At 46.2% G+C, this 16276-nt stretch overlaps 1 protein-coding gene across 3 annotated transcripts in view; it reads left to right on the top strand.

Annotated features, from left to right (window-relative positions):
• Positions 1-15927, top strand: part of SLC44A5 (solute carrier family 44 member 5) — a 131541-nt gene extending 115614 nt beyond the window's left edge. For 2 of the 3 annotated variants that reach the window (XM_083157780.1, XM_083157779.1), the window contains exons 20-22: positions 4014-4102; positions 7188-7272; positions 8932-13256. In XM_083157780.1, the coding sequence (XP_083013906.1) occupies positions 4014-4102; positions 7188-7272; positions 8932-9044 (287 nt within the window). In that variant the 3' untranslated portion in view covers positions 9045-13256. Of the gene's footprint in view, positions 1-4013; positions 4103-7187; positions 7273-8931; positions 13257-13968 lie in introns of those variants that run through there. The other variant, XM_083157781.1, reaches the window with a different exon arrangement.
• Positions 15928-16276: the final 349 nt, after the last annotated feature.

Here is a 16276-nt window from a genome sequence, read left to right as displayed (position 1 = left end):
AGGTGTGTTTGTAGATAGTGCTACACTTCAATGTCACATGTGAACACAACCATGTCTAATAACCCACATTGATATATGAAACATGCACCATTGGTGTGATGTGAGGTTATGGGCACAGTTCTGCTCATGTTAAGTATGTGATGGGACAAGAGAAAGTGTGTTTTTGAAAGAGTTGTAACATGTTCTATATGATGCTACTGAAACAAGAATGAGCAAACTGTGCACATGTAGCTGGTGAGAAACTACACATCCCAGTATGCCATTCCATAGTTAAATTACTCCATAATAACCACATTGTCAAGCTATGGTGGAATGTGTAGTTTCACACCAGGTGGAGGTGCCGAATTTGGCCATGGATGATGTCATTTCTGCATAGTGATGTATGTATGTGCATTTAGTGGCCTAATGAATGAGATGAGACACTGAAATGCCTCCTAATTTAGACATGAATGTGTGTGTGGGACACATATGGCAAAAAAACATAACAGCACCCACACTAGGAAATGTCACGTAGCTAGGGGTACCACATAGTCCCTTTAATTCCGGACACATATTAATTACACAGGTTCTGTGGCTGGCTGACTTCAAGACTCCACTTCACCTAATTTTAAACTGCCACAGAACCTGTGTAATTAACATGTGTCCGGAATTGAAGGGACTAGGTGGTAACCCTACACGTAGCACAGTGGTGCACATATCTCATGGTGATATTTGTATTTTTAAACTTGTAGGTGGACTGACTTCAAAAGTACACTGAAGAGGAAGATGACTGACCGGTACAACCACAGCATGTCCACCGGGAGCGGTCCTATGCCTGACCATTTGGAGTATACCCCCCTGGAGCAGGACTCCTTGGACGTGATTGATGTGGGGGAGATCAGGGGGATCTCCAATATGGACAGTGAGCTCCCGGCGGAGGTCTTTGATGCTGCTTTTGATGGTAAGTCACAGTAATGCATTGTATTTAGAAAGATATTTTTTATTGCGTATGTGATGGTGACATTGTTTTCAATTCTTATCCTAGCAGAAGCAGAAACCCCGGATGTACCGGCAGCATCTTCCTCTGCAGAGCCAAAGGTGGAGCAAGTGGTCCAGCCTCCACCAAGACGTCGCCCCCAGCCCCAGCCACAGGAGACATGGGATGAGAGCCTGTTGGTGACGCTGGAGAGGATCGAGCAGCAAGGGGTGGATGCTGCGATCCGTCAGCAGCAGGTGGCGGATATTCTGGCGGAGTGGAAGGCCACAAACAAGCTGCAGGTTGAGGCCTTGAACCGCATTAATGAAACTCTGGCGGCTGGCATAGTAAGCATTGGCCAACACCTCAGCCGCCAGAATGAACTTCTTGCGGAGCAGCTGTCCACCGCCAGGTCCCTAAGGGACAATCCCCCATCTGCTGCCCCACCCCAAGCTGCTCCCCAACCTTCCACCTCGGCTGACCCTCCTGTGTCGACTAGGGGAAGACGCCGAAAGCCAGCTGAGCCAAAGGCCCCTGTCCCCAAGGCCCCATCTAAAAGGGGCAAAAAAGGGCCCAAATGAGACCTGGTTCACTTCCTCTGTGGTTGGAGGCCAAAGGTTTAAATTGCACTGGACATCCGCTTCCTGAGTTGGCCATCGATCCATTTGCGTGCCATGGGCATGAAGTATTTTGACCTCTACAAATGCTGGATATTTTTTTTTGGTGGTGTGTATCTTGCTTAGTATTCACCCTGGTTGTTGCAGTACGTATTCTGGTGTCCCCATTTCTTTCACCATTGCATTTGCAGGGTAACACATGTTTGGAGATATGCAACCTCTTGTTCTGGCTGTTTTATTATTTGTGTGTCTATTTTATTTGTTTATTTGATTTCTCACATTAAAGTGTCAAGCTGTGATGCTGAACAGCAAATAAATTTATTTTACAAATTAAATCTAAATTCTGGTATGTGTCATTTCTTGTGTGAAACAAATACTAGATTTATGTGTACTTACTGACCAGGGTATTTTTGAACATTTGTGGAAGTGTGGTCGAAGTTTCCCATGTGTAACCCTCTCCATGGCCATTCCCATGTTCCTATCCAACTTTTCCCTGCTAATTAGTTTGTGTCAGCACATGTGCAGAGCAACTTAATAGGTGAGAAAGCAGTTTGTGTGCAGGTGAGGTAGCTCCTACAGTAGTAGGTAAAAGCAGGTCCAGAACAATGCTTTCCTCATGGAGTGGGTGAGGCAGACAAACAAGGGTGAAAAGGTACATTTGTGTAGGAATGCATATGTGTCCTCCCTAAAAAAAGATGTGTGAATGGGCCAAACATGATAAAATTGCTTGTGAACAAACATGTATAACTTTTTAAATATATATGATTTTACAGTGTCATAAGCAGATGTAGGAATCCTTTGTTAGAGAGATGAGAGTGCAATAATGTGATTGGTGGCATCTTACATCCAGAGTGTAGTCAAATCCAAATCATAGCAGATGAGATAGTGGTACAGGTCATTATTTTGGGTACTATACAAAGATTGTGTGGAAAATAGTGGTCATGGGCTTCAAACATTGCTGAAACATCCTTTGTAGGTGTTAGATGTGGTTTGTTATTGTATCCTAAATACAAAACCTATGTTAGTATTAGAGTGAACACGTTGACACATGTCGACTTGTGTAGATTGAGTGTGCTACTGCGTAAAGTCTATGAAAGCACGTAGTGAATGTGTCTAACTGTTTAGCAAATACCTACCTTAGCGTATAAAAAGATTCTTACCTTAAATTAAACAAACCTTTAAATGTGGAGAAGTATAGAAAGATAAGCTTCCAATGTGTTTGCGTGCTGTATGTGTGGCTTGCAGGCAGTGAAATCATGGTTTGGACTTAATAGACTGCAGCATTGCTTATTACATTCAGGTGTATGTGTTTGATTAGTAATCAGCGTTAATTAGCCAACTCAGCCGCACGCTGGCATGCGGTATCTGTAGGGGTGGTTTGAGATGGCGGTTGGCGTCCGCCTGTTTTGTGTCCGAAATGAACGGTGCCTTAGTCGATCGTGCGGTAGTAGCACCGCTCATTTTTGTTGCACACCCCCGTGTACGCCCATATTTACGCCCATTTTCCCTCATTATTTCGGCCGCTCCCATCAACACGCCCCTATGCCGCCCCCATTACCCGTACACTCGCGTACAGGTTTTTTCGCACGTTGAGACCCGGCCGTAAGCGTTGTGGAGTGTTCGCGCCGGCGCATTAGCGTATCTGCACATGCGCAGATCATGAAAAACACCGGGACGTACGCGTACGGCCCGGCCGCTCCAACCAGAATAAGGCCCTAAATGTGACACCAACCATCAAACGTGATCCTGCGACGGTGACTTGCACAGATTGAATAGGACCCTGACCCAAAAGGGTTCATCCTACAGCAAGATATATACCCAGTGCTACCTCCAGCCCATGCCAGAGCTAGCTTCCATTGAAAGTACAAGAGGGTCAATCTCGTACTGTGGACTCGCTGCACAGTCCCTGGCTCTCACACAGCCTGATGATTTGGGATGACCTGGACAGAAGTGTGACACCGAAACCACCTACAGGTGGGGAGAACTGTATGTGATTTCTGTTGCGGAATGACTCTGTTCTACAGCAAAATGGCAGCTGCTTCTGTGAGTCTCAGATTGACATTAAACTTTGTACACAAAACAATCCTATGCTTGGTCTACACCCAGTTCATTATTTGCTGTATGCTGTACCCCCAGAGCACAGAGACCGCAAACTACATGGAAACGGCAAAATTGTTTTATTTTTTTAATAACTTTTGACATTTTTGCTTTTCTAATGGAGACAAAAACTGTAACGAAGTTCATATGTGTAAATATGTGGAATAAGGCAATTACCATAATCCCAATGTCTCAGTAATTGCCCATTCTCCTTCTCACTGTAATCCTCTAATAGACCCGGGCCATCTCACAGCTGGTGGGTGGGCGAGGGATTACATGGGGTAGAGTACAGATGAGTAATATACCCTCTGACATATATACTAACCATCCTGTTACTTATATAGGTGTCCTTGCTTTCTTCTTCTTCACAAGAAAGATTCCCTACATAACTGACGAAGCCCCATCGCTGAATTACTACTGGGTGCCGCTCCTGGTGAGTAGGGTGCTGACGCGTGCGATAATCCCAGACTTCCTGCTGCGTGTGTGAGTGTGTGTGTGTGTGTGTGTATATATATATATATATATATATATATATATAAATATACTCACACACACGCTCTGACTGCGATCTGCGCCTTGTGTATATAGATCATTTCAATCTAGGAAAATATATTAATGAGATCTTTAGGTGATAATGTGGCTGACAAGCAGGGCGGGGTCTTGTCTGGATGAGCCCTTAGCTATACACTTTACCATCCCCAGAGACTTATTTCGGGAAAGGCAAGTATAAAAAAGTTTTAAAAAACTTAAAAATTCCACTATATGTTGTGTTGACCATTTGACCATTATTTTATTTTGTTGATCTAATGACTGTTGACACGTGGAATCGGATACCCTCTGCGTATAAAGTGCGAATGCCCCGTTGACACCAAATAACACCTATTTCGCCGCAAAAGGAGATCCGGCACTGACACCTGCACTACTGGGAATTGCCTGCAAATCCCCCGAAATGCGTATCTATGCTGTGTCCACCCATAGATGACCGTGTGAAAAGTCGCAGATACGGACACTTTGCGTATGTCCGAATCGGCCACTTTTGTGGGTTTACGTATACAGAGAGATTTATATTTGGGTGGGCCGAATATTTCTCTATGAAGGGTAAATACTGGCTGCTTCTGCATGTAGCCCACACGTGTTAGAAAGCTTTATTCTTACACGGCAATTTAGATTTCAGTTTGAACACACCCCACCTAAATCTATCTCTCTGCACACGTAACATCTGCCCCACCTGCAGTGCAGCATGGTTTTACCCAGCTATGTGCTTTTTTGGCTTTGCTTGCTGCCGACATTGCATTAGATAGAGATATATAAGGTAATTGGTTGCAATGATATCAGTGCAGTGTTAGTCCTCAGATTTAGCATGCGTTCTCCTGCATCACAGCTGTTACGGGACTAAGGTGCAGTACTACTGTGGAGCACAAGGTGGCGCAGGAGCTGACAATGTTCTCATGCATAAATTGTATATTGTATGTTAAGTGTAAAATATGGGTAATGTAAATGACTGTATCCATTTCATGAACGCTGTATATGACGGCAGCTTATTCCACTGAAATAACTATGTCATGGTCTAATACCATAAATATCGCTGAAATAAGAGGTTAGACAAATCATTTATAATGAATTGATTTGAAATCATAATATCTGACCCATGAGGCCATTAATTGTATTTACAGTCATTGGGAACATTTAATATTCCTTAATAACCCATGCATTCCCTTATTTGGGCCTCCAAACCAATAAAACAATGCGATTTGTGAATAAATATTTAGTAGCCTTTATAAATAAACAATGAAAGAGCTAAAACGGTACTTGTTTCCTAGCACGGAGCCCGTCGTGGGTAATCGCATACCTTAAGTTAAGGTAACTTAAGGTATGCGATTGACGGCACCGACCCAATATTTTGCTATTTTTAGACTTTTTTCCCCGTCAATAAAAAAATCGCACTGATCGCGACCATTGCATACCATTATAATGGCATGCGATGCGACCGACGCAATCAACACGATTTTACATAGGGGACAATATTAAAAGGGCCAATGGCCCCGATTTTTTATTGTATAGCCACCCTAATGGGTATTTTACATGTGAAATGGCCCCCCATTGTTAACGCCACCCCAGTATTGACGCTAACCCGAAGCGTGGCGAGGGGCGGCGGTACGCGTCCACCGACCTTTTCATAACCCCACTATCCACGTCGGCGTGGAGTTGATTTTATAAAGTGTGGTGAGCGCAGCGAGCCCTGTGAGGGGACGCGTAATACCTGTGAAGTAATGCGCGTCCCCTCGCTGGGCTTGCTGCGCTCGCCACGCTTCGGGTTCGGTGGCTCGCTGCGCTCGCCACACTTTATAAAATCAACTCCACGCCGACGTGGATAGTGGGGGTATGAACAGGTCGGAGGACGCGTACCGGTTGGCGTCAATACTGGGTGTCGTTAACTATGGGGGGCCATTTCACCTATTAGGGGGGGTATGCAATAAACATTGGGGTCTGGGGTGCATTTTACATTGGTCCCAATGTAAAAATCGCGTTGATCGCATCGCATGCGTTTTGGTTGCATGCGATGCGATCAACGCAATTTTTTTAGGTCCCGATGCCTGCAATTAAAATCGCTGGGGCCATGCTAGAAAACTAGTACCGCTAAAACTCATTGACATTGTATGGCCACTTCTAATGTAGCTTGTGATGGGCTATTGTCCTTTGTTATCGGCCACGTGAACGTTCAGAGCATTTCCCTAGGATAGCAGCTTTGGGGTGCACCTGATACGTTGTGCTTATCCGGATGTGTTCGCTGTGGGAAGGGTGTGGACCCCCCCATGTCCGGCTGTGGGAAGGGTGCGAACCCCCCATGTCCGGCTGTGGGAAGGGTGCGGACCCCCCCATGTCCGGCTGTGGGAAGGGTGCGGACCCCCCCATGTCCGGCTGTGGGAAGGGTGCGAACCCCCCCATGTCCGGCTGTGGGGAGGGTGCGGACCCCCCCATGTCCGGCTGTGGGAAGGGTGCGGACCCCCCCATGTCCGGCTGTGGGAAGGCTGCGGACCCCCCCATGTCCGGCTGTGGGAAGGGTGCGGACCCCCCCATGTCCGGCTGTGGGAAGGCTGCGGACCCCCCCATGTCCGGCTGTGGGAAGGGTGCGGACCCCCCCATGTCACAGTATGAGGGACCGAGAATGCAGAATACCAGTATACTGGGATCTATATTAGTATAATGGCCCTCTTACCTCTTTGTCTTACTTTGTGACGCCTAGGGGTCTATGTACTAAACTTTGGAGAGAGCTAAAGTGCACAGAGATAAAGGGGATGGCCAACCAGCGCTGAGCTTCCATGTTAACGGCTGTGTTAGTAAAATGACAGTTAGGAGCTGGTGCGCTGGTACTTTATCTCTCTCCAAGGCTTAGTACATAGGACTCTTTGTTCCTGTAGTTGCCGTGGGATATGCCAGCGTTCTAGAAGTGAGGGTAATAATCCCAGCTTAAATACACGTTATAACGTCTGACTCATCCTCTCTCCTGTAACCCACAGACGGTGATCATCGGATCCTATCTCATAGCTCACGGATTCTTCAGCGTCTACGCGATGTGCGTCGACACCCTTTTCCTGTGTTTCTGTAAGTATTCCATCTAATGGGGAGATTACTGTCACCTCATTGTCGGACTCTGCCTGTGTTACACAACAAATGTATTGCAGTGAGATAGTGCCCCAGAGCGCCATATACTGTAATGTGCGGTATATATGGGTGCTCCTATATCTAGTGTCTATACGCTATATGGCGCTAGACATCGGCAGGACTAAACTCTCTCTGCACCTGTTACATCTGCCCCCTGCAGTACACATGGCTTTGCTGATTTTGAGAACAAATTTGTACTGCGATCAGATCTGAATAAGGGCCAGAATGTTTGACTGCAAAGCCACAGGGGATGGGTTTGAATCCCGAGTATATCATGAAATGTAACAAAGGACAGTGCGACTGAATAACAAAGAGCTGTCAAGTTAAGTTGATGAATGTTTTGTATGGAGATTCAGATGCAATATAGATGTGATACAAGGTGAATAATGCAAATACTTTAAACATTTTTAGAAGCTGTAGCATTATATGACCCTCAGCAAGCGCCCTGATCCGGGGCACAAAAATCTTAATATATTTATATATATCATTGTCACTGTCGCAGTTTTGCTTCTTCATTTGCATTCCCTGTTTTCCTGAACTTATCTTTCAGCCTATGTGTATGATCTTTATACTTGGGGTTCCTCTATTTGTAAGAAATGAATGTACAGACACGGGGAGAGCGTTATCAAGTCTTGGTGAGATTTACAAACCAATCAACACGTAGCTGTCATATTTCAATCCCATCCTGTAACGTGGCAGTTAGGAACTGATTGGTCAGCACCAAATCTCTCCCGGTTTGACACATCTCCCCCACAGACGGGATGCGGTCATCTATTAGAATGAACTTAGGTCTACAGTCATTAGGTCGACCCCACTAGGTCGACTGGCAGGAAGGTCGACCTGACTTAAGGTCGACATGGGCCAAGGTCGACATGACTTAAGGTCGAATTTGCATAAAGGTCGACATGAGGAAGGTCGACTGGTCATAAGGTCGACATGGGTTTTTCACTGTTTTTTGAGCCGACATGTACCGACTAGGGCGAGGTGGGAGAATAAAATAGTGCCGAGCGCAGCGAGGCACCGTGCCCGAAGCATTGCGAGCGAAGCGAGCGATGCGAGGGTCCGATTCTCATTGCCAACTGTGTCCATGTCGACTGTGTCGACATTCGGATCAAAAACCAGTGAAAAACCCATGTTGACCTTATGACCAGTCGACCTTCCTCATGTCGACCTTTATGCAAATTCGACCTTAAGTCATGTCGACCTTGGCCCATGTCGACCTTAAGTCAGGTCGACCTTCCTGCCAGTCGACCTAGTGGGGTCGACCTAATGACTGTAGACCTAAGTTCATTCTGACAGATGTCCCGATTCCCCACAGACATAGTGACCATAAGCATTGGTGCATTTGATGTGGTTCAAACCGTTGCAGCTACAAAGTTGTATCGAAACTGCTAAAGTGTCGCTCAACGTTATTGGTCCACCGAGCCGCTGTCTGTACGGGGTGTAAAAGTATGCCACTGATTTTTCTGCTTTTCTCTCCCTCCCTCCCTCTCTCTCTCTCTCTCTCTCTCTCTCTCTCCCTCTCTCTCTCTCTCTCTCTCTCCCTCTCTCTCGCTCTCTCTCTGTCCTGCATCTTGCCGCTGCAACTCTGGCGTTTAGGCGAAGATCTAGAGAGGAATAACGGATCTGCATCCAAACCTTACTTCATGTCGCCAGAGCTGCATAGGATTCTGGGCAAAAAGGAACTTGTCTCTAAGAAGTCAAAGCGCTAAATTTCATAGCAATGGTTTTTCCTAACAAATGCACCTTTAACCCAATAACTAAGCTTCGAAGAGGTACACGAAGGGTTAGACAGAAGATTTGGTTTCATTATGATTTCTGAAGTCCACAGATAATATCTCAGATGATCATGAGGATTGTTTTCTTGGGCAACGAGACAAGGACCTACCGGTCAAGGCATGGAATAATGACCTTGTGGTGTCCAAGCTCTTGAGCTTGCAGCCATCGGTGAGGGAGCGGTTGTGTTGGGATCTTCTTTTATAGCTGTTTAGTTGGGACGTAGTCCTAGCAGAAGGATGCAGGAAAGACCTGCTCGTAAGGAGACGAGTAAAATCCATTATTGAGGACCTCCTTGTCAGGGAGACCTCTTTGAGTGAGGATGTCCTCCCATTAGAACATCGAAGTTAGATCCTTCAAGTTGAAGACTGAATGGAGACCTGTTGAGGAAAGTCCTTGAGTTGGGAAATGTACAGTATATCGTACAAACAGAAGATGACATTTTAGTGCCTACGAACAGGATCAATGTCAATATATAGCTTTTCCTAAAACTGCTTTTGAGGTTTTAATATTTTTATAAAGCTGGTTTCTGTATAGTATTCTTTTTATACCTAACAACCGTTCACTTTTCATAGAAGAACTACTTGACATAAATGGTACATTGATATTATTGGCCATATATTGCTTTCTTTGCTTTTCTTTGGTATTTTACTTTACTAAGTGAGATTTGGCTTCGCAAACTTGACTTTATCTGAACACTTGGTGCTAAGAGATATTTGCACTTCACGGATGGAGCATTTTCAGTATTCCCCGGTCGGATGCAAACACTAAGATTGATCAATGGCCGCTTTGTATGGTTGTGTTACAGTAGCCACAGGATGTTACCCTATGAGCTATGGTCTATTGCTCCTCACCTCTATGGGGAGATTCAAGGGTTTTACGCATTGGTGGCCAATAGATGGCGCAAGCAGCCACCGATACTGACGATTATGTTATTCTGTCATTTTGACGGGTTGGTAACTAGTTATATATTATTTTCTGATGTTATAACACATCGGCAGCATACCTGCCACCACCCCCCGGGGCGGATAATCCTGGCACCTTTGGCACCGACCTGAATTGCCCAGGCATGCTCGAAATAAAGGCAAAATACAGTAACACCCCCATATATGCAAACTCTGTCCCTCCTGGACAACTAGAACTGCATGTTAGACGACGCTAAGGTGACCAAGGGTGCTTGTGCCAATGTGGCGAGCTATATATCCTCCCTCAGGTTGCAGAATGTGGGGCTGGCACTAGAGGGCAGTGTGCCCTCTTGTCACCGCGGTTACCATTATAATGTATGCCATCAGGACAGACGGAGCTGTATAGTAAACGGTTTCAGATTCCGGATACCCGGTATCATTTTATATTATCCCTCAGTGCAGGATTTGGTTGGCATGTAGGAACCGCCCCGGAACTCATCTCCGCTGTCTGTTAACACTGTTAGATGCTCATTTGCCAGCTCTCTAGGCTGATTTCATCCATTTTGTTCTATATGAATGTATTTAACACCAATAACTTCCGCGCAGGATAATAAGCGGGGGCCCTGGAGCGGGAAATAACAGTGGAGATGGGGATATATTGCTATCTGCATAGTGTATCCAGTCTGAGAGGTAGCTGCCCCTAGACTGGGTAATATTGTTACCATCATTTCACCAATATTTGTGTAATACAAATCCTCACTGTACCTGGAACTATAATAGTGGGAATGCCACGCTTAATTCAGCAACTACTATGAACTGGTAACTGCTGCCCACGCTGCCATGCCCGTCGTACAATGTGGCAGAAAAAGGCGGGCACCACTGTACGCAGCAACTGGCATAGCGCCGCAGTGGCCCCTTGTACAAAATAACAAATATTCCCATTGGCCCCGGACTGTCATTGGGAATGTAATCATTAACGCTGTGGTTCCCAAACATTCCTGAATGACCGCGCCCTAGTGTATCAGCATCTTTTCACAACACCCCCTAGGATTAAAGTATTTTATTGATACATTCGGAAACAGATATTCATGTAAGTAAATTGTGTGTGTCAGAATAATGCCATCACTGGGTTTGTCTATCACTTTTGCCAAAAATAATTTGATTTGGGCCTGGACCACCAATCGGAGGTTCCCGCGTATGGGCAGATTGGGAATTTAAAGTAGCTTTGGGAACAGTTCCAAAAAGTTGCCCCCTTACACATCCACATCGCCAGCCTGCCACCTTCTACCCCGTAACACACCCACACCACCAATCTATCACCCTCTTCTCTCCGCCATGCGTGGTCCATTGTGGATCTTCCCCTGTGGCTTCTGTTGCCACTCCGACCCTGCCCACGTGGCACACCAGGGTACCTAGGCACACAGCATTAGTTTATGGTAGGAACGTTTTCTTTTTTTTTCATTTACACATTTATTGACATCGGTACATTCTGTGTTACCATTATGAAACCCAAATCTCAATGCAGAGTTCAGTAACCTTTCATTTTACACAACATCACAAACTGTGTACTCAGAGGTTGCACTGAGACCCTTCTATGTCACGCTTCCACTAGTGCGACAGTATTCATCACTCCACTATTTAAAATATTTCTGTAAAACCCTTATAAGGTTTTTTTTTTTACTTCTGAATAATAATCTATTGTTTGTGTTTGTTGTTACTTATGTGAACAAATTGTGTCTCGGGCAGTGGCAGATCCAGGGGTAGGGCTGCAGCACAGGTGAAAATTCAAATAGACCCACCACTCCTACTGCCAATAACTGCCATTCCAAACCGAGTCACTGGCAGTTGGTGTTTCTCCCCTTTTTGAATTTTGAAGTGTGCTGCAGCCCCCGCTCTGGAGCCGCCACTGGTCTTGGATGTGATTTAGTGACCGTTATACAGAGTGACGCAAAGTGGCTCCCAAACCGCAGATCCGAACTTCGCTGCAGTGTTTTCCATTACAAACCTCCGATAAAACTCGTTTTTTCTTTCTTTCTTGAATTAAAATTAAACCTGAAGATTCTATTTACCAGAACAAGCTACTTTATCTTGCAATGATAAGTGCACTTAGGAAATGGGGAGACTGCAATGCCGCGGATATCGCTGTATTATCCAGAAGTCAATCTTGTTAAGTGACGATTTTAATGACTTAAAAAAAGATCTGTCGGAAACATTTCTAACGACGCAGTTCTGCCAAACAATTTTTATGCAAGCTTGATAACTACCATTTTACATAATTATTGGTACGTTTTTATAATGTCTAGTTAAATAAATAAAATAAGTAATGTAACGAGAAAAAAGGGGTATTTTATACGTGACGATGTAAATAAATATTTATGGCTGATAAAATACTGGACGTATTTAATGTTTCAAAACATCTGAAAAATTGCAAAACAATGTGTTGAATATTTGGAAAAGAAACCTGTTGATTTGTGCGGTAATTACGGTGGGAGTATTGTTCTGGCTGTTTTATTGTTGCCGGAGCAACATACAGATTTGGGGGGGGGGGGGGATACAGCTATTCCCTGGTAGGTAAGTTTGCTGGGAACACCCAACGGGGCAGACGGCTGAAGTCAAATGATCTCCCATCTTCATCCCGTCGCCCACAAATATAAGTCAGTCTCCACTATTTGCGAGCCCAGGAGAAGTAATTCTATGGCTGCCGACCATGAAATGATTTCTCCTGCTGCAGACACATGCGAGGGGATGCGGCGATTCGGCAGGGCGGGCATTCTGGGACCCAGTAAGCTGCGATCTACGAAGCTTACTAAGTCAACCAGAATCAGACCCATAGTGTATTCCAGGGGTGGCCAACCGGTCAGAGGTAAAGAGCCGAAAAATATCGGTAGTCAAGCTAAAGAGCCGACATCATGCGCGCGCCGAAGGCGCATGCACCAAAAAAAGGGGCGTAGTCTATTTTGACCCCTTGGGTGGGTGGGATACAAATATGCCTCCAATAGTGCAGTGCCATATATACATATGCCCCCAATAGTGCCAGATACACATATGCCCCCCACACGGTGCCAGGTATGCCCCTACGATGCCAGAAAGCTGGTATGCCCCCAAAGTGCCACAAACTGATATGCCCCCACAGTGAAAATTTCCCAGCAGCAGCACTCACCGTTGTTGCTGCTGCTGCCGGGCGGGGAGAGGACAGTCTGGCGTCCCCCTGCAGTCCTGTGATGTCACCGAGGGGAGGAGAGCACAGCACACCACGCGTCTCCTTCCCCCTCACTTCCCTGTGACTGGGCCGTCCACCAATCAAAGCTCGCTGGCCGGCTCCTGATTAGCTGCTGGCCCGCGAGCTCTAATTGGCAGACGGCCCAGTCACAAGGATGCACAGTAAGGGGTAGGAGAGATGCGCGATGCGCACTCTCCTCCCCTCAGAAGGAGAAGGGATTCAGGGAACCGGCAGCAGGGGGGACTGGGACGGACGGTGGGCGGCGGGCAGCAGGAGCCACACTTTACAAGGGGGAGAGCCGCATGAGGCTCAAGAGCCACGGGTTGGCCACCACTGGTGTATTCGCTACTGTTTTGGTGCAAAAGAAAACTGTTGCGATGACTCTCGGAACCAATAGCGGATACTGGTTACTGGGGGCCAGTTCAGCAATACACAGTAACTGCTGTACGGTAAGTTGCAGGGACAGGAGACATGGCAGCTCCTATCTCAGTAAGCTGGGTACTTTATAGACATTACCAGACGTGATTTCTATGCCGGCAGTACTTGCAGCACAGAGTAACAGAGAGCGGTGATAGGTTTATATCCTAGCCTACATTACATTTACAGGAGTGACACAGTAAATGACATGAACAGTGTTGTAACAAGACTCCGCCACATCCTGATTGTCACCTTGGGGGTCCCGCTTTGTGTCGCTGGTCATTGGGTCACTTACTACTTATCCATTTTTACTCCTAGTGGAAGACCTAGAGCGCAATGACGGTTCTGCTGAAAAACCCTTTTATATGAATAAATCGCTGATGAAGATTTTGAACAAGCACAATGCGCCCCCAAAGTAGCAGTGATTTCTGGGTGGTCACATCTACGATGAACAGGACTATCCCCCCGTGCCAACATGTCTGTATGTATTATTATACCAAAGCCTTATAGACACACGCCAACAAGAGTGCTGCTGATGTGCAGGAACCACAATGCTCTGTACCGGTATAACGTTACAGTGGAGGCGGGCCACCTGCAGAGACTCCACCTGTTGCTGGACCCTGATGCAAATTAGAACACGTAGCAGGGCAGAGTAGCCGGTAGGGATCCATGGTCTCAGTAGTGTAACAGCGGGTTCTCCTCGCCCTCCAAAATGTTTAGTATAATCATACAGGTCATGATGAGATATATATACGGTCATTGTACCAGCAGACGGGTTACAAATTGTATGTACGGAATTATTTTGTTTTTTTAAATGGGTCAAGAATGTTATGTATTTCTAGTGGCAAACAAATATTTATGTTCCCTCTATGTCAGTGGCCGCACAACAGCTGCGGATATCCCAAACAGAATTCTCAGGAATTGGAAAAAAATGGAACTGGACCAGACCCTGGAACGCTGGACTACATAGGTTCCATTTCATCCACCCCTGCCATTCCGGAGCTTGTAGTGTCCGGCCCGGGAGGGGGTATCCCGTCCAGTGGGGGTGCCTGTGATATCTGCCACCAGGACGGAGTGACTACAGCCTCCCTGTATGGTCCCAGGATGTAGTGAAAACCTGAATGGTCAGGACCATACACGGTGGCAGTAATATCTCCTTCCCCATGTCCCCGAGACAACTGTCATAGCTACCTCCTAGTTCAAGGGTGGCCAACCCGGTCCTTAAGATCTACCAACAGTCCACGTTTTCCAGGTTACCTAGCTGGTGCACAGCTGTAGTCATTACTAACTGTCACATTTTAAAACATGCTGCATTCATTCCTACTATAGATCCACAGATTGCCTGGAAAACATGCACCGGTGGTAGATCTTGAGGACAGGTTTGGCCACCCCTGCCCTAGTTGATGAGTGAATCCGGTCCGTATTCCAGGCTCCGATCTGGTTCCAGTTTTTACCTAGTCCCCATTTTTTCTATGCACATTGATTTCCAAAGGTCTGCTCAAAATGAAAAGCCTGATTTGTGGGTGACAATACAGACACACACACACGCACACACGCGAAGAGGACGCCAGGAGTGCAGGACGGGTGCATAATCTCTCCCAGCACAGCACCTATAAGGGTCCTATTTATTAATGAATGTGATCTGGGCGCGATATTAGCGATCATATTGGGTGAATGCACAGGAAGGGACAGGGGACTGTGGTTCTGGAGTGGACCACCATGCTCGGTGGCTATTTCTAGTGATGGGTTCCAGGAGGACCCTGCCGGAACTACATTCATAATCTGAAACCCTTAGACTGGGCTGGTGAAACTCATGTTGACCTAAGGCCTGTTGCACTTCGGTAGTCGTCCCGATGCATGTTGGCCTGAATTGGGTCAATCCAGTGACCCATACCTGTCCAAAGACGGCAGCAGAGATGAAGGGTCGCTGGGTTAAATTTCCGCAGATGGGCATTCTATTGAATTTGTCCATAGCAACCCATCCGATTCTACTTCTAATTTATTTGATACCTTCTAAGATAACAGAAATAATCTAATTGGTTGCTATGGGCAACATCCCATCTTCAATGGAAATACCATTTTAGTAAGTTACCCCTCTGTGCCGGCTTCTGCTGTGTGGAACGGTCAGACCAGCGCTTTCTATAATAAATGATTATATCCCATTGGTGCAGCTTGGGGCGCACGCGGGCGTTCTGCTTGTATAACGGGTTGTGTACATTGTACGAAATGCTCTTTATAAAACATATTTTCTAAAATAAAGCTTTTCTAAACAATCAATTTATTTTTGTATTATGTCTCAATGTGCGTGGGGTCACTAACTGACCATTATTACAGAGCAGTGTCCATGGGGGTCATTCTAACCGGATTGCTCGCCCAGTGTTCAGCAACAGTAAGCCGCCATCCTGCTAGAGTAAGATCCCGCGTGTATAAGTCCAAACCAATCGTAACAGGATCCCCATCAAGTGATTATTACACTGGGCATGTCACCACTCCCCTAATACAGGTATATACGGCCCGGTACTGATGTCACACCCTCCCCTAATACAGGTATATCCGGCCTGGTGCTGATGTCACACCCTCCCCTAATACAGGTATATCCGGCCTGGTGCTGACGTCACACACCCTC

The sequence above is a fragment of the Crinia signifera genome, chromosome 8, assembly GCF_055691185.1.
Source record: "Crinia signifera chromosome 8, ASM5569118v1, whole genome shotgun sequence".
NCBI lineage: Eukaryota > Metazoa > Chordata > Amphibia > Anura > Myobatrachidae > Crinia > Crinia signifera.
Note: the sequence above shows the minus strand (reverse complement) of the source record. Positions and strands in the feature narration are given on the sequence as shown.